We start from the raw sequence: 23,160 nt of genomic DNA on the forward strand, positions 1-23,160 counted from the left end.
TGACATCCTAATAATAATAATAATAATAATAATAATAATAATAATAATAATAATAATAATAATAAAAAAAGTAAGTGAAGATGCCATGGTTTTAAAATATATTTATTTATTTTATCCCCAAACCACAAATTATGCTCGAAAAAGTCCCGTTATTTTGGGTACAAGTGGCTCACAAATGAAAGCTCCTATACTTTTTGAGCATGCTTATTGGTTACACCACAACTTCTGGTTCTGAATGATATAAACTCGCTGCCACCAGCAGTTTGTTCGAGTGTTCCTGTGGAGTAAATTAGACATAAAAAAATACAAAACATTTTTTTTTAATGTTTAGCGACACAGGAAGTAAGTTGTGTGCTTGGGGTCAACATAACCCATCCATAACCCATCTAATGCAGCACACACACTGATAACTGAAACCACCATGCACTTTGTGATATATGAATGACACTTGGAACTTGTATAAAACTGATTAAAACAAAGAAATTTAGTCCCAGGGCCATTTAATTTCGCCCTCGATGTTACTGGTGACCATTTTTAATGATGGCACCCGTGAAAGTCAGATTTTAACAATGTCTTAAAAACGACCTCATGTGGAACCTCGTTTTTGGTGTCAAACTGTAGTTTTTCTGGAGTGAGGATCTCAAATATTTTACTTTGACCTCAGATATCCATATTCGCAATTTTTCAAGATGACTTCCAGCAAATTAAATATCGTCAACATTTCAGGGAAAACAAAACAAACACATGTAACATCTCGTATTTCTTGCAAAACATGAGCTTTTTGCATCAAAAGTAGTATTGTAGTCATCCAGTCTCTTCGAGTTGCCTGGCTTGAATCTGGTGAGTCACCTCAATGTGACCGTAATGGTCAACCGATTCTGAGGTCCCTGTCGGATCACGTGTCTAAGATCCACGATACATTGCAGATTGGAGCACCGAATTGGTCAAGCACTACGCTAATTAGCACCGCCATCTCATATACAATTAGGCTGAGCGAGCCTAATATGCGTGGCACTGTCTTTTTATGTGGCTTTAACTGCCACAGCTAAATAATCCCTCAACAGGCTTTCCCTTAATCATCAATGAAGAACCATGGCAACCAGAATTCATCTCGAGACTAAGTTTGTTTAACAGTAGCGATTAATGGGGGAAGGAAAAAAAGAGGAAGCAATGACAAATAAATGATTCAACCAACATTTTAATGTTTTTTTTTTTAAACCTTACCCACTGCCAAGTCATACGTACCCACGACGTACATGATTCCTTAATTAACTAAGCCTTAGAGCCCAATCAGGTACACCATAAGAGATAGACAATATGGGGATTAACAAGACAAGAAGTTATTTGGCCAAATCTGGCAAATCTGCAGGATGGGTCAGGTCCAGTCCCAGTCGGCATGGTGAATGTCCCATTGAGAGAGAGAGACATAGAGACATGGAGACATAGATGGAGAGAGATAGAGATAGAGATGGATGTGGCTTTGGCAAGGCAGGGCTCTGGCCCTCCAGGAGTGAGCAAGGCACGAAGCTTCTCTGTCGAAGATTTCCGAGCACTCCCTGCAATTCCCCGTCGCTCCTCTCTTGCATTACCTTGGAGAACTGTGACTTTGCTGGTTCTTCTAGCCCCTCCTCTCTCCTTCACTATTTCCTCGCGGCCAATACCGTAGGCAGGGAGATCATGTCCATGACCCTTCACCTCTCCAACTGCAACCAGCATCGGCCTGATCGTGCTGATTGTACCTACAACTTTCATTTTTGCACAAAAGCTCATACCTCAAGACCCAGCAAATGCTTAAAAGAGACATTGGCATAGATTTACCAAGGTGGGGACATTAATAATGGCATTAAAAGGGTTGATGATTTTTACATACAAACATTAGGATGGGAAGATTACATAAAGTGGTAAGTGGTAAGTACGTGGTAAGTACTCTGGTGGTAAGTACGTAATGAGTACTACAACATTGCTCATTTGCATAATGACCTATCTCGAGTAGGTCAGGGATCAAAGGTCAATAAGTGCATTTTTTGGGCGAAATTACCATTCAAGGCACCCTTGCTCCTACACGGATTAACCGATACGAATGAAATTCAAAGTACACTAGCTCCAAGACGGTCTAACTATGATATAAACGACGCATTTCTAATATCGCAATTAATTATGTCACGCTTGTGCTATTATCTTCATGAAGGATATAACTGAACAACTTACTCTGAGTGTTATTAACCCCTCGGAGCCATTTCCACCACATTGTAAACATTTATAATCTTGAAAACTTGTTTAACTCTCATTTGTGTTTTTCCTCACAATTACACATTTCGGTGCAGCCGAGTTCAGCCTTCCTGCATCTGCAGCTGGCCATTTTGCAGCTTTTTCAAGATGACACCCACATTTCAGTACTTCCCTGCAAACTTGCGAGGCTTGTGGCAAAGTTGGCCATAAAGGAGTCATCTTTCTCCTTGAGCTTCCCACTCCATCCATTTTGAGACAGGATGTCTGGCACTGGTAGGAGAAGGTTTGTGATTCCCCAACAATGACTTCCTTGGTGAGCTTCATGCTTGGTGTGCTCCAGCAGTGTAGTGTGTGTGTTGGTGGAATATGGTTGATTTGTTTCCCTTTCTGCATGAACATTTGCCTTCGTTTTTCATTCATGTTCACAAAAGTGTGAGTCTAGTCATACATCAGGACAGTGAACCTCTCGTTGGTTGACTTTGTGCCCTCCACATCCTGATACGATGGTGCATCTGACAGGGTGTAGAATGTGTCGTAGCTTCTGGATAACCATTCCACACACTTTTTCTTTTTTTGGCCTCTACTCTCAAAGAAAGTGACACCGACACATCCGGTGAACGCATGGAAACATGGGAGGCTTTGGCACATCTTTTGTCCCAGTGAACGTAATATATCATGTGCAGGTATGTCTCCAAACGTATTTCCTGTTCCAAACACTACCTGCAATGACTTCAGTGATTCCTTCAGCTGGTTGAAGATGACGACCTCAAGGATAACAATGTCACTGTCTATAGCACAGATGATTGCATTCTTGTAGCCAAATTTTGCAGCATCATTGATATGGACCATCATTCTGTTATCTGCTTCCTTGTGTATGTAGAGAGATAAATTGGTGATGCCTCATAGTTGTGAGAAATCTACAACCTCGTTGCATCTGCTGATGACCTGTTTTACTGTGTGCTGTGGCAGACTACTGACAGTCTGGCTCAAAAATGTGAACAACTCCGTTTTCTTCTCTTCACACCGAAAGAGGTCATGCCAATTCTTTGGCAGAGGTATGTTTGATTCCACATGACATCAAAGACACTTCCCCTTCTATTACTGTGCATGGTTTGAGGCTTCCAGCATTGTCGATCCCAGAAAATGTCCACATGTTGGCTTCTGTTGAGCTGGGATACAACATGTACAGAAAATTTGGGTGTTCGATATTGCCCAAATGTTGCTGAGGTCTGCGGCTTCAACATTTTGATGGCTGCCACACCATCAAACATCAATGAAGGAAAGCGGTGAACTATTGTCTGGTTCGTGTGACACTACTTTTTCGAAGCAACCAACGATGTCTGCCTTCGTTCCAGTGTGCAGTTTTCTGTCATGTGACAGCAACTGCAGACATGCTTGATTCTCATACGAGAAGAACTCAAGATCATCGTTTCTCACTTGGCAACTGATGTACAGCTGAGAAACTGATGAACAGTCACCTCTGAGAGCTGGCGCTTGTATCTGGGATTTAGATTGCTGTCTTTATGATGACATTCCGAATAGGCGGAGTTTGTTCATCTTGGTCAGATCTCTGATAAGTTTAATTAAATTTAATTGGATGCTCCTTGACAAATGTAGTGTACTGAGAGTGGCCAAGTTCCTCAATTTTCATCACACCTTTCACAGCACTGTCATCACAGATATCACGAGTGACCAACACTGGCGGATCTGATCCTTTTTTCACAGAATGTATTTCCATGTTCTTGTGTAGTTGACGTCAACACTGTTACATCTTTGAGAAACGCTGTTTGTACATTTGTGGTTTGATCTTGGTGACGATGGGCTTCATTTTGTGTAGTTTGGTGGACTGACGTTTCACATTCACCTGAATGCCAAGTAAGGTCAAAAGTAAAATATCCATATCCTCACCATGGAAAAACCTTTCTGTCAAAATGAGATTCAATGTGATGTACATGTTCTAAGATATTGTGAAAGTTTGGTTTTCTTGGCCGCCATCTTGAAAAATGGCCACCAGCACCATTCTCGGTGAAATCTGAGATGTCCCGGTGTTTAAATGTATTCACCTCGATGAGTTCTCACTCTGTGCCAAGTTTGGTGCTTTTATCAAAAAGTGCATGATTCCCCTCCATAATTCCTCATTCACCTCATTATCTGCCTGACTAACTGATAAATAGGTTGAGAACCGCTGTTTTAGACAAACACAAGCTTAAGGGAGTAAATTGTGGATGGAACACAAGCAGGTTAAGAATAAAAAGCTAAAATAGAGGAGTTAATTTGAAAGAGGAAGAGATCTCCAAAGGACCACCACTCAAAAGGGATCAGTCCTCGCATGTAGGGATTGAAGGCAATGACTCGGGGGATGTATGCAAGCCTGATTTTGAGCTTTGGCTTGTCGGTAAGTGTTTCTCTATTGAGAAACGCCTTTTCACACAAAAATTACTAAACACAACAACATTGTGACGAAGGTAAACACACACAGCCTACTCTTTCAGCCCACAAGAAAAAGTACATGGTCATGCGAAGACGTGTCGATGCCCATGAAAGCGATTATGCTCGTACATGAACACTGATCCAAAAGACATTGTGGCCATACAAGAAGCTGCTGTTTCTGTTTTTGGGCATCATCAGAAAGACAATTCAGCTTAAAATGCAAGGCTTCTCCATTTATTACCTCCGCCATTTGCAATGGACGGATGTCATGCTTTCATGTCTGTCTGTCTGTCTGTGTTTGTTTGTTTCTGTGCAGGATATCTCAAAAAGTTGGGGATGGGTTTGGATGAAATTTGGTGGGCAGGTTGGGTGTGCGACAAGGACGAACTGATTAGATTTTTGTGAAAATGCATGTACTAGAGTTATTTGTTTTTTGTGACCATTCACCATTGAAAGAGGGAGAGATCTCCAAAGGGGTCAAAATGGGATAGATGGGGTCAAAATGATATACAGGTATAGCACAATATCTCAAAAAGTTGTGGACTGATTTGAATTAAACTTTGTAGACATGTTGGCTGTGTGACGAGGAAGAATTGATTTGATTTTGGTGAAGATCTGGATCCGGGTGGAGGTATGCACGATACCGAGTGCCCTTCTGGTATTTATACTGCTTAACTCCACCTGATATTAAAGGTACCAGGAAACAAAGTGAGGAATGATACAGTACAAGCATAACTCAACGTGTCGTCATTTGTATAAAATGTGGATTGACTGATCAATAGAGAGCAAAAGACAGAAGAGCTGTGCTGGCTCATCTGCCTGTCTTTCCATGTCAATCAGCAAGGTATTTGTTGTGTCTGTGTGTGAGTTCATCAGTTCATCTTCAACTGTCTGCATCTCTGCTCTTGGTTAATATTTCTCACTTCACATTGAAAATGAACTGTAGCTTCCGGCATTGCTTGGATACGCTCGTCGTGTAGGTATGATAGGCCAGCCAATTATGTCTCGTATGGGAGAAATCGTTGCATTCTATAACACAAGTCATGATATTGTTTTGGTGTCAGTAAGGGGGATATAATGATGTCGTTTATTAATTGCCGGAATCCTTCGGATTTCGGCAATTATGTTGGTCGGTTGTGTGTGTCATTCTGTGTCTGTCTGTCTGTCTGTCTGTCTGTTTATTTGTTTACCCTGTAGCAGCCACACCGTTTCAGCGATCATGACCAAACTGGGTACAGACGTCGGCCATGGTCCAACTTAGACACTTGTCGTTTTGGGTGAATCTAGGTCAAAGGTCAAGGTCACCGAAAAACCTAAATTCTTATTTTCGCAATAACGTCCGCTAAAGTGGTCGTATCGACTTCAAACCAAATCCAAAATGTGCATCTTCCAATTCTGCATCCAAACATATGTCTCATTGGGTTGTCACACCAACACCCTTCTTAGCGGTCGGGGGTCGAATGTCAGGGGGGTCGGGTCAAAACTTTCAAATTGCGATAAAAACGTCATTTCGATCTCGATTGACTACCAATTTGGCATGTAATATCGTGTATGAGGGTCCTATTATATGCCAAAAATGATGAAATTTGGTTCAGCCACTTCCGGTTACCATGGCAACAAAGTTCCCTAATGATAAACAAATGCAAATTTTCAGATTTTTAAAAAAGTTTAACACTGTCCACAATTATGCAGATTTGTTCACCAATATTTGCACCCATTTCAGTAGACAATGGCACTGGCTACTGATGTGTTAAGTATGGTTGACCTTCAATCAAGGTCAATGTCAAGGTCGACTATAAACCGTGAATCGTTTTTTGTCATAACATACTCAACAAGTGAAATCCTTCAATACAGAGCGTGTGGTGAAGCAAATGAGTACACGAATGTTAAAATATGCAATTTATGCTTTTTCAGTTGAAAAACAATTAAAAAGCGTACTTAATATTGGAAATGTAAAAATCTTGTTATTATTGTGATAAGCACCTTTATATATAACAGAAGGAATGAAATCGTTCGATACAGCGTGGCAGGGAGCCGCAAAAGAATGATGGCATAAGAAGAATTTTGCTTTCAGCGTTCGGCGCGAAATGCCATGGTGGGCAGAAATGACGTCTTTCGTTCGTTCGTACATGAGAGGGGAGCGTTTCTTGGTTTTTCTCTGTCAAGCAATAAATTCAATGGTTTTCACATATATATATATATATATATATATATATATATATATATATATATATATATATATATATATATATATATATATATATATATATATATATATATACATATCATGTTAGTTTCACAAATTTCCATTGAAATACTCGGGTATTTCCGTCAATTTTCGCCATTTCCGTCTCGGTTACGTCTAGGAAATGGTTACGCCATTTCTATCTACCGAACGGCCGTCATTGGCTGTCTTGAGGCATGTGGGGGGAGGGGGGGACACCGGAGACATGGTAGACACCGGGGACATTTCAAACTCGGTGCAATTGTATACAGCACACGCGCTATAAAAATGGTCTTATTGACTTCAAACTAGGCTTAAAATGTTCACAATTCATATCTCTAATTATGATTTTACACATTTGCATACTAAAAAATGCAAAGTTTAGAAGTTCGCCCCATGTCGAAGTTGAGGGCGGTCACGTAAAAGTTTATTTTCACTTTAAAACGACCATAACTCAAAAAACAATGACAGCAACTACATTATCATTATCAACATATAGGAACTTGCAAATGACCTTTTATTTGACACCAAATTTGTTGACTTTGCGTGACCTTGTTAATTGCCGGAATCCTTTGGATTTCGGCAATTATGTTGGTCGGTTGTGTGTGTGATTAATTGCCGGAATACTTTGGATTTCGGCAATTATGTTGGTCGGTTGTGTGTGTCATTCTGTGTCTGTCTGTCTGTTTGTGTGTTTGTTTACCCTGTAGCAGCCACACCATTTCAGCAATCATGACCAAACTGGGTACAGATGTTGGCCATGGTAAAACTTAGACACTGGTCTTTTGGGTGAATCTAGGTCAAAGGTCAAGGTCAAGGTCACTGAAAATCCGAAATTCTTATTTTCGCAATAACGTTCCCAAAATGGTCGTATCAACTTCAAACCAAATCCAAAATGTGCATCTTCCAATTCTGCATCCAACCATATGTCTCATTGGGGTGTCACACCAACACCCTTCTTAGCGGTTGGGGGTCGAATGTCAGGGGGGGTCGAGTCACAACTTTCAAATTGCGATTAAAAACGCCATTTCAAGTCCGATTGACTTCCAAGTTATGATCATGACCAAACTAAGTGCTATAACTCATTAAACAGGAGCACTATCGACTTATCAGAACTAAATTGATTTCCAGGTTTTCGTTTTTTCACAGATCATGGAGATATGACAAAGTTATTCCGGCAATTCCTTGCTCAACGAGCAATTTCATTTGTTACTTACGAAATCTAAAGATTTCGTAAGTTAATTGATGACTTCTGTCATCTGTTTGTGTGTTTGTTTGTTTGTTTGTGTGTGTGTTTGTTTGTTTGTAGGCACGATAACTCGAGAAAGGAAGAAGCTACCAATGTCAAATTACATCACGTGATTCAGGAGGGCGATGGCTAGTCCTGATTAGATTTTGGTCAAAATCGGTCAAAGGTCAAGGTCACAGTAAGGTCAAACATTCGATTTTTGATGGTTTGGTACATAATCATCGTAGAAACTTCTGCTTTGCGTCGCTACCTTCTCTAGAGACAGCTTTTATTAGCCAAGGTCAGAGGTCAAGTTGACGATTTCATAAGTACCAGTCTATGACTGCTTGTTACTTACGAAATCTAAAGATTTCGTAAGTATATTGATGACTTCCGTTTCTGTTTGTGTGCTTGTTTGTTTGTTTGTAGGCACGATAACTCGAGAACGGAAGAAGCTACCAATGTCAAATTACACCACGTGATTCAGGAGGGTGATGGCTAGTGCTGATTAGATTTTGGTCAAAATCGGTCAAAGGTCAAGGTCACAGTGGGGTCAAACATCCAAAACATTCGATTTTTGATGGTTTGGCACAGAATCATCATAGAAACTTCTGGTTTGCGTCGCTACCTTCTCAAGAGACAGCTTTTATTAGACAAGGTCAGAGGTCAAGTTGACGATTTCGTAAGTACCAGTCTATGACTGCTTGTTTGTTTGTTTGTTTGTAGGCATGATAACTCGAGAACGGAAGAAGCTACCAATGTAAAGTCACACCACGTGATTCAGGAGGGTGATGGCTAGTGCTGATTAGATTTTGGTCAAAATCGGTCAAAGGTCAAGGTCACAGTGAGGTCAAACATCCAAAAAATGATAACTCGAGAACGGAAGAAGCTACCAATGTCAAATTACACCACGTGATTCAGGAGGGTGATGGCTAGCGCTGATTAGATTTTGGTCAAAGGTCAAGGTCACAGTGAGGTCAAACATCCAAAACATTCGATTTTTGATGGTTTGGTACAAAATCATCGTAGAAACTTCTGGTTTGCGTCGCTACCTTCTCGAGAGACAGCTTTTATTAGACAAGGTCAGAGGTCAAGTTGACGATTTCGTAAGTACCAGTCTATGACTGGTTGTTTGTTTCTTTGTTTGTGTGTTTGTGTGTTTGTTTGTAGGCACGATAACTCGAGAACGGAAGAAGCTACCAATGTCAAATTACACCACGTGATTCAGGAGGGAGGTGGCTTGCGCTGATTAGATTTTGGTCAAAATCGGTCAAAGGTCACAGTGAGGTCAAACATAATTCCGTAAATTCACGTGGAGAAATGGAGTATTTTTGCTTCGCTCGACGTTACGAGTTCGTCTTAACTTCGATTTTAATTTTGTCTTCGGTTTTTGCGATCGCTTAGGACACTTAAAACTTGGTTGTCGAAATTCTAGTAAAAATCGGATGTTTTGGAGATGTTTTAAGATTGTATAAAAAATATTTCACTCGTGCGTCACGGGTCGTCACGTGCGTCACGGGTCGTCACGTGCGTCACGGGTCGTCACGTGGTGCAGTGCGCTCGAGCAGACGCATCGTTGACTCATGAATGGTTTTGCGTGTGCGCGCTGACGGTGTTTTCGATAAAGATGGTGTTTAAAAGTCATTTTTTTATCCCAATAAAGGTTATCGTCGCATGCCTGACTCGCTGAACCGTCGGATTATGTAAAGATTGTTGGTGGATGGCCGAATATTTTGGTTTTGTGACTGATAAAATAATATAAAATAATTGCGTGGAGAAATGGAGATTTTTGCTTCGGTCGACGTTACGAATTTTGATGGTTTGGTACAGATCCATCATAGAAACTTCTGGTTTGCGTCGCTACCTTCTCTAGAGACGACTTTTATTAGACAAGGTCAGAGGTCAAGTTGACGATTTCGTCAGTACCAGTCTATGACTGCTTGTTTGTTTGTTTGTGTGCAGGATATCTAAAAAAGTTATTGACGGATTTGGATGAAATTTTGTGGACAGGTTGAGTGTATGACAAGGACGAACTGATTAGATTTTGCTGAAGATCTGGTTCAGGCTACTAGAAGTTTTTAAAAGTGATCCTTCACTATTGAGCAGTTGGGTCGAAAACTACACGTATAGCACGATATCTCAAAAAGTTGTAGATGGATTTGGACGAAACTTGGTGGACATGTTGTGTGTGACAAGGAATAATTTATTCGATTTTGGTGAAGATGCAAATCTGGATCTGGGAATTATGTAATTTTAAAACTGATTATTCACCATTGAAAGATAGGGCCAAAAACGATATGTTGCATGATATTTCAAAAATGTATTGGGTCTGATATGTTCTCATGGATCAGGTATTGCATAGCGGTGGTATGCGTTCTACCGAGTGCCCTTCTTGTGTTTTTTAAATGTTTTATGTTCATATTTTAATACATTTCTGACATTTGTTCTATGTTTATATTTTATGTAGCTTTTGTATACAAATACAATCTTGTAATCTAATGTGTGCAGACTTCACTTGAGTGCAAGAACATTGCAGCGAGCACCCTTTACGATGTGCTACATGACATCCAATACCGCAAGAAGTGGGACACCAGCGTTATTGAGACTTATGATGTTGGCAAGCTCACGGCCAACACCGATGTGGGGTACTACTCGTGTGAGTACCAAAACTTTCTGGTGTTAGCTTGTGTGTTTGTTTCGTTAAATCAAACATTGTAACAAAGCTCAGGACGTGTGTACATGTATATATTGCACGCATGTGTGCTTCACCCAGGCTGAAACACATGGTTACCCAAGATGGAAGGGCCAGAAAGAATGACCATTCAATAACTTTGAGGCCCACTAGCCATCCTCTTGTAATAAATGCCTTTTTGTTTTTATTAAAAAGAAAGGTAAAAAAATCCAAACATTTTAACACAGCTTCAGACATGCACTTTTACTTGGTGGAATGTTCATGGTCAAAGCACACCATCCAACAAGCCTGTCCCATGAACATACACATGTTCCACAACCCAAAAGGTGAAACACATGCTCAAGCAAACATTTGCATCCGAACCAGGACACATTCCTATTGGTTCACGAAAAAATATTTTCACGAAAAAATAAGTGACCACTATATTCGTTATTGTTGTGTGTCTGTCTGTCTGTCTGTACATCTGTCTGTACATCTGTCTGTCTGTCTGTCTGTCTGTCCCAAGCATAGCTCCGTGGGTTTTGATCCGATCCTGACAAAATTTTGGTGGGAGGTTTATATCATGATCCAGTTGCGTTTTCCTGAAAATGGGCATGGTACGCCCATTATGGGCGGAGCCACGCCCAAAAAACATGTTTTTAGGGGGTAGCCGATTTCAATTTACATCTTCTCCAAGGGGGTTTGTCGAATCTGACAGGGGTTTCGGTATTTGGTTAGCACAATGGCACCTGCATAGCCCCACAGAGCTCGATTTTTCATTTTCGTTCCAAGGTCAAGGTCACAAACTTAGAAAATTGCGATTTTGACATAAAAATCCATCTTCTCCGAGGGGTTTGTCGAATCTGGCAGTGGTTTTGGTATTTGGTTAGCCCAATGGCACCTGTATAGCCCCACGGAGCTCGATTTTTCATTTTCGTCACAAGGTCAAGGTCACAAACTTAGAAAATTTCGAATTTTGACATAAAAATCATACGACCGCCCAAACTTTGAGAGCGAGGATGACAATATTTTTTTATGTATAATCTTGAGTTCATTCCCCACCTAAAGTCTTGAAACCATTTTGCTCTATCTCGAACATCTTGCCCGTGGTGCCCCCTTCAAGTTTGTTTTTACGCTGATTTCATCAAAGTATGGATAATCCGAGGAGCGCGAAATGCCATATAGCCTATATGACGTTATATTGTTCCTGGAATGTTTGAGAGGAAGTTTTGCACCAAAGGTCATAATCCTTGACCTTTGACCTTTAAAGGTCACAAAGGTCAATTTTTCAAAGTTGTGGGAATCCAACCGGGTTTTCGACCTTCTTCGACGAACTAACTCCAATAAGCTATAGCACGTATCCTGTTTCCTTATTTTAATGTCCACAACATTGTTTTGTGACCTTTAAAGGTTATGCAAAGGTCAAATTTTGAATGTTGTTGAACGAAACCGGGTTTTCGACATTTTGCAGCTAATAACCTGTCACTCGTACCACATCATGTTGATCATTTTTATAACTTGGTCAAACATTATCACATTGTCTCATCTTTGACTTCTGAAACAATCTACATCGTCAAATACCGCTCGTGAACCATCGTCGTCTTCAGACTTGTTTCTATATTTTTTCTGCTTTTTGTAGGTTTGTAGTTTTGAAGGTTTGTCATGGTTCCCTTTTCCAGCTCTTGGTATTACTGCTTGGAATCCTTGATACTTGCTTTTGCAACTCCATAGTTACCTCGCCACCGAAGGTGGATGGAGGTTATATTTACCTCTGCCACCGAGGGTGAAGGTCGACGTTGTGTTTTCACTCCTTTCTGTCTGTCTGTTTTTGTTTGTTTGTCTGTTTGTGTGCAGGATATCTGAAAAAGTTATGCATGGATCCAGATGAAATTTTGTGGACAGGTTGGGTGTTTGACAAGGACGAACTGATTAGATTTTGGTGAAGATCTGGATCCGGATCATGCAACTAGAATTTTTAAAGTGATTTTTCACCATTGAGAGATAGGGCCAAAAACGCTATATAGCATGATATCTCAAAAAGTTGTGGATGGATTTGAACAAAATTTTGGTGGACTGGTTGGTTGTGTGATGAGGATGAATTGATTCGATTTTGATGAAGATGTGGATCGCAGATACAAAAAATGTTTAAGTCATTCTTCACCATTGAGAGATAGGGTCAAAAACTATAACCATCCATCCATTGGGACCATAATCTGTGCAGAGCGTTGGTGGTGCCTAAGCAGTCTCCTTAGCTATTGGGCACAATCCTGGACGGGTCACCACTCCGACACAGGATACCAGCAAGCTGGCACTCGTTTTACCGACCTCAGAAGGATGACAGGCAGAGTCAACCCCACCTGGTATTAATTCAACAGCTGAGCGGGATTTGAACTCAGGATCCTCAGATCCCAAACCCACCACCATCACCATTAAGCCAACACCAGGCATAAAAACTATATATAGCATGATATTTCAAAAAATTCTGGATGTATTATGCCAAAACTTGGTGGATGAGTTGGGTGGGTGACAAGAACAAGCTGAGTAGATTTTGCCTCATGTCTGGAAGCACATCCTGCCCATCAGTGGGATGCAAAACTTCAGCCTGGCAGAGGTATGCACTCTACTGAGTGCCATTCGAGTTATCTTTGTTTCCTATTTTTCTCCATTTCTCCTCTTTTTGTATACTCTTCACAAAAACTTAAGCAACATTGGTTTTGAGGCTTGCATTATTTTATGAGTTCAAGCATATACAGTACATGCTGTATTCTGGTTGGAGGACCAGCACATTGATCTGTATAATTCCATAATCAAATGACAGTGGAAGCTAAGATTAAGTTGTGTCGAACAATAATGTGGGCATCTGAAATGAGTTTGCACACAATTGGCAATTACACTGCTACACAGATGATCACAGGCAAGTTTACATTTTTTTTTAAATGGTTGTATTCACATGTGTTACCACCTTTAACACCAATAGAAGCTCTTGTACACATCAACCGATCAAATCTTATCATCCAACTCGCTGTGTGATGTTGTGCCATTCTTCAACCTCGGCTACTTCCATTTGATCAAGAGACAGGCAGGTTTGCCAACTACAACCGCGCCTCCTTTGGATGGCCTCAGCATGTTCCGCCATCAGATTTTTGTCAGGACATGACCCAATAGCCGAGGATCCATGATCAAGTCAGGACATGATCAAGTCAGGACATGATCATGCAGGCCAGACAATGCGAGTGATATTGTTTCCCTGAAGTGCAGAGTTGACAGCGTGTGCACGTTGTTGATTGGTTTTGCGTCCATAAATATGAATTTGGAACCTTGCTGTTTGGCCAGAGGGACGGCTCCAGGCAAAATGATCTCATCTTTGTAGTTGTTTCCACTCCCTCCGGATGATGACCAGGTCAGTTGTTTGGCCAAATTGAATGCCAGCTCATTTCATCAAGTTTCTCCTATAAAACAAATCATAACTACTACTGAATAACACAATCAGCAAATTACTCCCCAGATGGTCTCCAGATTCCAGCACGTCCATTGTTATATTAACATCATAAAACATAATCTATATTGTCGGTGAAAATAACATGACCCTCCAGTTGTGATGTTGTGTCACCCATTGATTGCACTGCTGTCAATGTTGTTGTGTTCAAGAGATGGAGAGAATTGGTTCTCTGGACCTCATACGATTGGCATTAAGCCTGTTCTGAACCGTCTCTGGAGCACTTCAATGGCTGGTTGTTCTTGCAGGTCATTCTGGAGAGATGTGCTGTTGAAAAGTGATCCTTATTGACGTAGAAATGACACAGCGATGAACATTGTTTTATTGGGCAACCGCATTCCGAATCATCCCCCCACCCTGAGCCTTCCTCATGGTGTGAGCAAACTTATCTTGCATCAAATGATGCCTCGCCATTCCGAATGTGACTTCGATCACATTGGCGGCCAGTTTATCGAGGGTATCAACGTGAGTCATGTGCATACATGTGCTCAAATACTGTGGGAGATATGATTTGCTTGTGAATTTCCAGAATCGCTCAGTTCATGCGACGACGCTTGTAAAATTATGTCGCTTCCAATTTCACGATTGGGTGTCTTTCCTTAATAGCCAGGGTTTCCTCACATACGATTAAGAAATTTCTAAACTGTTAATCAATTGTTTATTTCATCTTTAAAGTTGTTGCTTAATTTATTTCTGGAGAATAACTGATGCCATTTATCCTCGTCCTCCTCCTTCCCCCCTCCACACTTCCCCATCCAAGTCCCCTACCAACCTCATGCACCTTTCCCCAACAAGGCACTCCATGAAACATCAAATGGTGGATGATAAAAGGCGATTAATTTTCTTAATAATATTTATTTGTCCTATGGCTTTGTTCTCCATTACATAGTGTGGGTCATAAAATGGTTCTTCCCTTTGCAGTAATTGGTCTCTCTCTCTCTCTCTCTCTCTCTCTCTCTCTCTCTCTCTCTCTCTCTCTCTCTCTCTCTCTCTCTCTCTCTCTCTCTCTCTCTCTCTCTCTCTCTCTCTCTCTGTCTCTCTGTCTCTCTGTCTCCCTGTCTCCCTGTCTCCCTGTCTCCCTGTCTCCCTGTCTCCCTGTCTCCCTGTCTCCCTGTCTCCCTGTCTCCCTGTCTCCCTGTCTCCCTGTCTCCCTGTCTCCCTGTCTCCCTGTCTCCCTGTCTCCCTGTCTCCCTGTCTCCCTGTCTCCCTGTCTCCCTGTCTCTCTCTCTCTCCATTATTAAGGGATATACTGAAGTCTGATCCAGATATACTGGAGCTGCAAATAAATGTGTTATGGATGCTTGCAGGTAAATGTGGACCTCTGAAAAGCAGAGACTTTGTGACGCTGCGATCATGGCTCCCTCTGGGTGATGATTACTTGATCATCAACCACTCTGTGAAGTACCCCGTAAGTTTGAAACAAATTTACCGATTCACTCAGCATGCGCTGGTCTGATTTTCAAAAGTGAATTTTTACATTTGCAGATAATTTTTGTTTATATTCTGCATTTATCTTTATTCGCAAAGAACCCGACCGAACAGATGGGTTAATTCCCCCACTTTTATGATGTCTGTGGCATATTTTATTATAGCTTGTAATATCTGCTTCCACCAGGTGGTGCTGTATGATATACATTTACATAGAGAGCAATGATGTCCTCCCTCCACCCTGAACCCCTGGGGCTGTTGTTTTTTTTTTTTTTTTTTTCTTTTAACTAAAACCAACAACCTGAATACAAACACCAGTTTTCAACTCGTTCCGTCCAGCAGTTCAGTTCTTGTAATCTTCCCATGCTTTTTACCAGCCCAAAAATTTCCATGTACACCTTGAGTAGTGGAGTTCAAACATCAACAAACAAACATTTTTCAACTTCTCTTGTTTTGGATTACATTGGACGGGGGGGGGGGGGGGGGGATAAAAAGTTTTTCCAAACAGATGTTTATTAATGTTTCCTAACAGAAGCTCAGCACAGATGCTTATCCTTTTTAGGGCATCTCTACCGATATGACTTAATAAAGCCGGACCAAATGTCCGTACGTCCATCCATACGTCAACAATTTTTCTTTCCGATCTTGATGAAACTTAGTATGTGGGTAGCTGTTAGTGTTGCACAACGGTATAACTCTTGTCCGGGTTCAACGTCAGGGTCAAGGTCACGAGGTCACGCAATTTATAAAAATCGTCATTTTCAAAACCTATCTAGTCTGCCATTCTACAAGATATTCGGCAACTGTTTATTGATTATGATAGTAAAAAATATTATCTTGTATCTAACCAGACAGATTTTTTAATTTCCGTCCCGTTTGGCCGCCACGTAACCTGGAAGATGGTCAAAAACACCTCCCGGTACAAAGAAAACTTTTTACTTCCAATATTGATGAAATTTGGTATGGGGGTAGAGGTCGATGAGTGATACCCAACGACATATTTTTCCCCGGATTCGAGGTCAGGGTCAAGGTCACGAAAGTTGTGAAAGTTGCCATTTTCAAAACCTATCTCGTCTGTCATTTTAGGAGACTAGTGCGGGTCCATAAGTGCGTGGCCGTACGTGCGTGGCCGTACATGCAAAAAAAAAACTTTCAAACCGCGTGCCAGAAACAACAACCACACAGGCCTCTCTTGAATTGTGATGCCCCCCTCTCTCCCCCCCTCCTCTCTCCCCCCCTCCTCTCTCGCCCCTCCTCTCTCGCCCCCACTCTCTCGCCCCCACTCTCACCACCCCTCTCACCGCCCCTCTCACACCCCCTCTCTCCCCCCCTCATGCCCTCCTCCCTCGCCCCTCCTCTCTCCCACTCTCTTGAATTGTGACGCCCCTCTGTCTCGCCCCTCCTCCCTTCCCCTCTCTTGAATTGTGACACCCCTCTCTCTCACCGATCTATAATTATAGATAGATAATTTATAATCTATATAACTCCCCCTCTCGCCCCCTCTCTCCCCCTCTCTTGAATTGTGATGCCCCCTCTCTCCCGCCTCCTCTCTCCCTCTTCCCTCCCACCGCCCTCTCTCCCCTCCTCTATCACCCCTCCTCTCTCGCCCCTCCTCTCTCGCCCCTCCTCTCTCGCCCCTCCTCTCTCGCCCCTCCTCTCTCGCCCCTCCTCTCTCGCCCCTCCTCTCTCGCCCCTCCTCTCTCGCCCCTCCTCTCTCGCCCCCTCTCTCTCTCCCCTCTCTCGCCCCCCTCTCTCGCCCCCTCTCTCGCCCCCTCTCTCGCCCCTCTCTCGCCCCCCTCTCTTGCCCCCCTCTCTCGCCCCCCTCTCTCGCCCCCTCTCTCGCCCCCTCTCTCTCCCCCTCTCGCCCCCTCTCGCGCCTCCTCTCTCGCCCCCTCTCTCGCCCCTCTCTCTTCCCCACCTCTCTCGCTCTTCCTCTCTCCCCCCTCTTCTCTCGCCCCTCTCTCTGTAAATGTATTCACAAATGTCTCCCAAGCACAACAATTAATTCAAACCTTGGGGAAAAAACAGCTTTCAAACCCTTGGGAAACAGCCGTTTCCCTTGGGAAAACTCAAACTTTGGGATTAATTATTAATTTGAACAATTAATTCAAACCTTGGGAAAAATCAGCGTCATACTCAGGCACATACTCAGGTCCCCAGAGTCGATTGTGACGTCATACTAAACGAAGAAGAAGAAGAATAATTGTGATGTCAATCGTGCAAAAAAATAATAATAATAATAAATAAACATTAATTGTGACGTCATTCGTGACGTCATAGCACCGTGTCCTGTCATTGGTTGACAGACGTTATTCGTCATTATTGGTTGACGGACAATATATAGGTCGTTATTGGTTGACAGACATTGGTCATTGTATCACGTTATTCTTTTTATTACTGCCAATTATTGTGCTATTATTATTATTATTATTAATATGCTGTTATCATTATTCTGAGATATCTTTTGGAAAAAATGGGATGATAAGGTGGAACGACACTTCAGCTGCGATATATACACCTTTCCAACACTGAAAAAAGCAATAAAATGGCCGTAACTTTGGAACCGCTCGTCCGATTGATATCAAACCTTGAAAAGGCACATCCGCGGGTCCCCGGCAATATTCCTAGCAAGTTTCAATCGGATCAGACCGGTGATCGTCGAGAAATGACAGTCCCAGACAGACAGACAGACAGACACACACACACACACACACACAGATTGCTGGAATTATAGATAGATATCTGGCAACGGTTCATCGATTATGATAGTAAAAAACATTATAGAGATGACCGTCACCCCCACACGGGGGTAATTTTTATTGGGTAGTCGATCTAGTTGAAAAAAAATTGAGATTTGTTCTACCCTGAGGCCTAAGTCACATTTGCTCTACGGCGAGGATACGGCGGCTGTACGCCCTCTGAATTGACAGAAACGTGCGGTGGCCTCAGGGTGGCCCTACGCCATTTTGCTATCTTTTATAGGCCGTAGGGGTCGCCGTGGAATTATAACGCGGAGTTATAACTTTTTTTCAATCCTACGTTCGCAGTAGCAATTCAACAAGCCGAAAAAAAAAAAAAAATACTGGTTAAAAAAAAACAAAACAATGTCACCCGCAGGGTGACCCGTATCTTGCCAAAAGGTGACCACGTGTGACTTCTTTAAGGTCACACTGAGGTGAACAGAGCTGCTATCCACCAGGAGCGACTCCTTGAGGAATATCTGCCTACGAGAGATTCCGATGAGAATCGTTCTACAGAGTAACCATGAAAAATATGCGTTTGCCTCATAACGTCACCAAATGACGTCATAATGTCTCAAGCTTGACATATCTCGAAAGTACTCATCGAGGTGTTCAATTTGAGGTATTACATGATATGGTACCTAAGATTTCAAAATTTGACCTTGGGGTCAAAAACTTTCGACCTCCAGCGCGAACCATGAAGGTCAAGCCGATCGCCACCAAAAATTAATCAGCTGAGCGCCAGACCATGAACTATATTCCCATGAAGTTTGAAGACGATCCGATCAAAATTACTCAAAAAATAAGGGTTTCGTCGACTCCCCTGATTTGCGACAGTGACCTTGACCTTTGACCTTGACCTTGAAAATTTTATGCGCTAAAAGGGACCTCTATAGGCCTCTGATATGCGAAGTTACAAAAATTTCCGATGATAACTGTGCTCTGCAGAGTGATCGATACGTGATTACAGACAAACAAAAAAAAAAAAACATACAAGCTGACTGACATATCTTGCAAAAACTTCGTTTTGGCAAGATAATAAATTAACCCATTCGTTACCATCCGTCTGGCCGCACGTTCACCATAGGGTCGCCTTGAGGCTACCTTGCATCTGCCTTGAATTCTATGGCCGCCGCAGGGCCCCCTTAAGGTCACCGTGCGACATCAAATCAACGACCGTATGGCAACCCCACGTTTTCGGTCTCCACAATTTATAAATACCCCGTGCGGCTCCCCGAAAAATAAAAACATATGTGACTGCTACATTGTGTGACCGTGGAAATACTGCGGCCGCCGTATAATTGCTTGTGGCCTTAGATTTTGGAGACCCCACGGCCGCCGTGGCAAATGTGACTTAGGCCTTATTATCAGTATTTAAAATGGCGATTTCAGTTAATACAATGGCGATTTCGATGAAACTTGATTGGTAGGTTCATACCATGACCTAGTTGTGTGCAAATGAGAACCGTTGCTATGGACACCACCGTTGCCTGGCAACGGGACTTTGAATTTTTTGAAAAATCATAAAATTTATTTTTTCAAAAATCGGGCCACGGGCGACTGTGGGCTGTACATTCAGCCATATTGTCAAAAATTTCCAGCCGGATCCTATGAAAACTGTCGGAGAAGATAGACTTTGAATGAACCCTGGTCGAAAACAATAAAAAAAACGAAGTTCGTTCTATCTCAGAGACTATGAGTCAGATATACATGAAACTGGTATGGTAGGTTCATGGATTGTCAGAGTTATGTGTGAGAAAGAACCGTTGCTATGGACCCCTCCGTTGCCTAGCAACGGCCGACTACCCATGTCCGCCTACCGGCTTGTCTGTATAGTTCCCAGTCATTGTCATACATTCTTCCCACGGATGGGAGAGATTCTTGATGCCATCATGCTTTTGGCTCTTCAGAGACTCTGAAAAGTGCTTTCCCCCTACAGGGGGGATGACATCCCCACCAACTTTCATTCTAACCCACTTTTGGGGGTTTTTTTTGGTGTTGTTCAAACTTGAATTGAATTGCTTCTCTCGTCAGCTTTTTGCACTATATTTCTGCTGATGCTGCCATTGAATAAATATTCTTATGATTCAAATGAAAGTTTGCTTACACGTGTTGGATGTGTTTTCATTTTGTGCGATTTGTATTTGCACAGAAATTGCCTCCCAAAAAGGAATGTGTTCGTGCCGTGTCTCTCTTGACTGGCTACCTCATACGACCCACTGGCCCCAAGAGCTGTGTGTTCTTCTACCTTGCTCAGGTGGACCCCAGAGGTACATGGAGCCTGTGGAATGCCTTTTGCTCGTTCTCCTTGGGGACATTTCAGATTTTCCGTTTATTCTGACTTTAAGTCGATTATGAATCTTGCAAACGTTGTTCCTTTTTAATTTTTTTGTCTTTATATAATTGAATATATATATATATATATATATATATATATATATATATATATATATATATATATATATATATATATATATATATATATACTGTGGAAAACTTGTTGCGGTTCCTCAAGCTCATGGCTGAGTGCATGCTCAAATACTCAGGACAAGTCAGTAGATAATTGCATTTGAATCTGGTATCACAGAATTGTAAGATAATGCTTCAGATTGGAATGCAAAATGTGCAACCATCGACATTTGGTGGTAATGTACGACCACCAATTTGGTGGTAATTTCAGATCATTGGCATCTCCCACAATGAAGCTGAGTCTTTGAGCCCCTCACTTAATCACCGCAGGTTGGTCGGTGGTCTTTCTGTCTTCTACCGACTCCTCTCCAGCCTCGCCCCCCCCCCCTGCTCTCTCTGCGATTTGTCCCCACCACATTTCCACAGGGCGCTCAAGGTCAGCCAACAACCCCCTTCTGGTAAAACTACCAAAATCACGAATCACTGCTCACCTTCACTCTTTTATTCCTCTTTTTTCCCTCCTTTGGAATAAACTCCCTCACTCTATTCATTCCCATTCTTCCCTCCAGGCCTTCAAAACAGCTGTTCACCACCACCTCTTATCATCCCCCATCCAAATCCTTGATCTTTTCTACCCCCGATAATCCACCCAAGCCCACTTCCTTCAAATTCCCTGCTTTCCTTCCTGAAAGTCCCTGTAATGTCCATCTTGTATTCCCCATGTTCCCTGCCCCATCCCTCTCCCTTCCACAGATCTCCTAATGTCTCTGTTCCCCACTGTTTTGTCCTTCTCACTCCCTCCCCTCTTGTCTCATGCCCCCTTGCTGTGCGTTGTGTTAGCTCTTATACGAGCCTCGACAAGGTATACAATAATAATAATAATAATAATAATAATAATAATAATAATAATAATAATAAAATATGTAAAGAGGAATATCATAGATTTAGGTATCAACACAAGATGGTGGCTATTCAATGTATAAACACCAGCAGGGAAGGTGAAAGTTCATAGGGTGAATAAGTAGGTTCCGCAGGGTTGATGACATTTGAGTACATGACTGGAATGCACCTGGGGTTGGAAAGCTGCTCAGGGTATGAATGAGGGAGCGGTGTGTGTTGCAAAGAGACCATGAAGAAGAGAAACTCCTTTAAATATCTTGCACTTTTGCGAAGCACCGTGCCCATAACTAAGTGCTGCCTGTACAATCCCAAGCCCTCACTCGCCAATCCCAAGTCGTCGCTGTGCAATACCATGGTCACAACCGCAATAGTCAACACCGTTACTGCCTTCATCAAATTGAAATGAAACCACTAATCACTGATACAGCCCTTTTGTTTTCACTCTAAAATCCACTCTGTATTCGCATAACTGGTATGACTGTTGTGCTCCATGGCCTGTACATGTGCTGTGTCCATGTTGGTCCATTAAATATAATCACACACCATTTTTGTCCTATTGCTTCAGAGTGGGGGATGTGTATTGGCATTGAATATAATTATTTTTTTTATATAAATGCTGTGATGACTTTTGGCATGCAGATCCCTTTGAAAAACAAATTGATGTGCACTGATATGTAACATGCAGGATATTGAAAGCAACTCAAATGATAACAAGAATCAAGCTAATTCACGATGACATAATGCAGTGTTTGTCACAATGTTGGGTTTTGGGTCTCTCACTCTCTCACCGGAGGCAGGTCTGTGGTCTTTTTGTCCTCTACCGTCTCCTCTCCATCCTTGTCTGCCCCCTGGCTCTGTCTGTGATCTGTCCCCCCCACACCCCCCCCCACTACATTTCCACAGGGAGCTCAAGGTCCACCAAAAAACCTCTTCTGCTGAAACGACCAAAATCACGAATCACTGCTCACCTTCACTATTTCATTCCTCTTTTTTCCCGCCTCTGGAACAAACTCCCACACTCTCTTCAATCCCACTCTCTTCAATCCCACTCTTCAATCCCACTCTTCCCTCCACGTCTTCAAAACAGCTGTTCACCACCATGTCATATCTTCCCCCATCCAAAACCTCGATCTTTTCTACCCCCGTTAATCCACCCTAAACCCACATCCTTCAAATTCCCTGCTTTCCTTCCTGAAAGTCCCCTGTACCCCGCTCCATCCCTCTCCCTTCCACAGATATCCTTTTGTCTTTGTTCCCCACTATTTTGTGCTTCCCTCTCCCACCCCTCTTGTCTCCTGCCTTGTTATATGTTTCTGTATATTTTCTCTTCCACGAGCCTCGACTTGGTATACAAAAAAATAATGCATTGTGGGATTGAATGGAGTGGGAAGGTGGAGGCTGGAT

At 42.2% G+C, this 23,160-nt stretch overlaps 1 protein-coding gene across 1 annotated transcript in view; it reads left to right on the forward strand.

Moving 5' to 3' along the window:
* Window positions 1–23,160, forward strand: part of STARD10 (StAR related lipid transfer domain containing 10) — a 46,819-nt gene that overhangs the window by 18,941 nt on the left and 4,718 nt on the right. Inside the window, exons 2-4 of the mRNA XM_085852619.1 lie at window positions 10,620–10,767; window positions 15,586–15,686; window positions 20,600–20,717. Of these exons, the coding sequence (XP_085708745.1) occupies window positions 10,620–10,767; window positions 15,586–15,686; window positions 20,600–20,717 (367 nt within the window). The remainder of the gene's footprint in view (window positions 1–10,619; window positions 10,768–15,585; window positions 15,687–20,599; window positions 20,718–23,160) is intronic.

The sequence above is a fragment of the Eptatretus burgeri genome, chromosome 13 (assembly GCF_056783735.1).
Source record: "Eptatretus burgeri isolate ZD-2024b chromosome 13, Ebu_testis_v1, whole genome shotgun sequence".
Classification (NCBI taxonomy): Eukaryota; Metazoa; Chordata; class Myxini; order Myxiniformes; family Myxinidae; genus Eptatretus; species Eptatretus burgeri.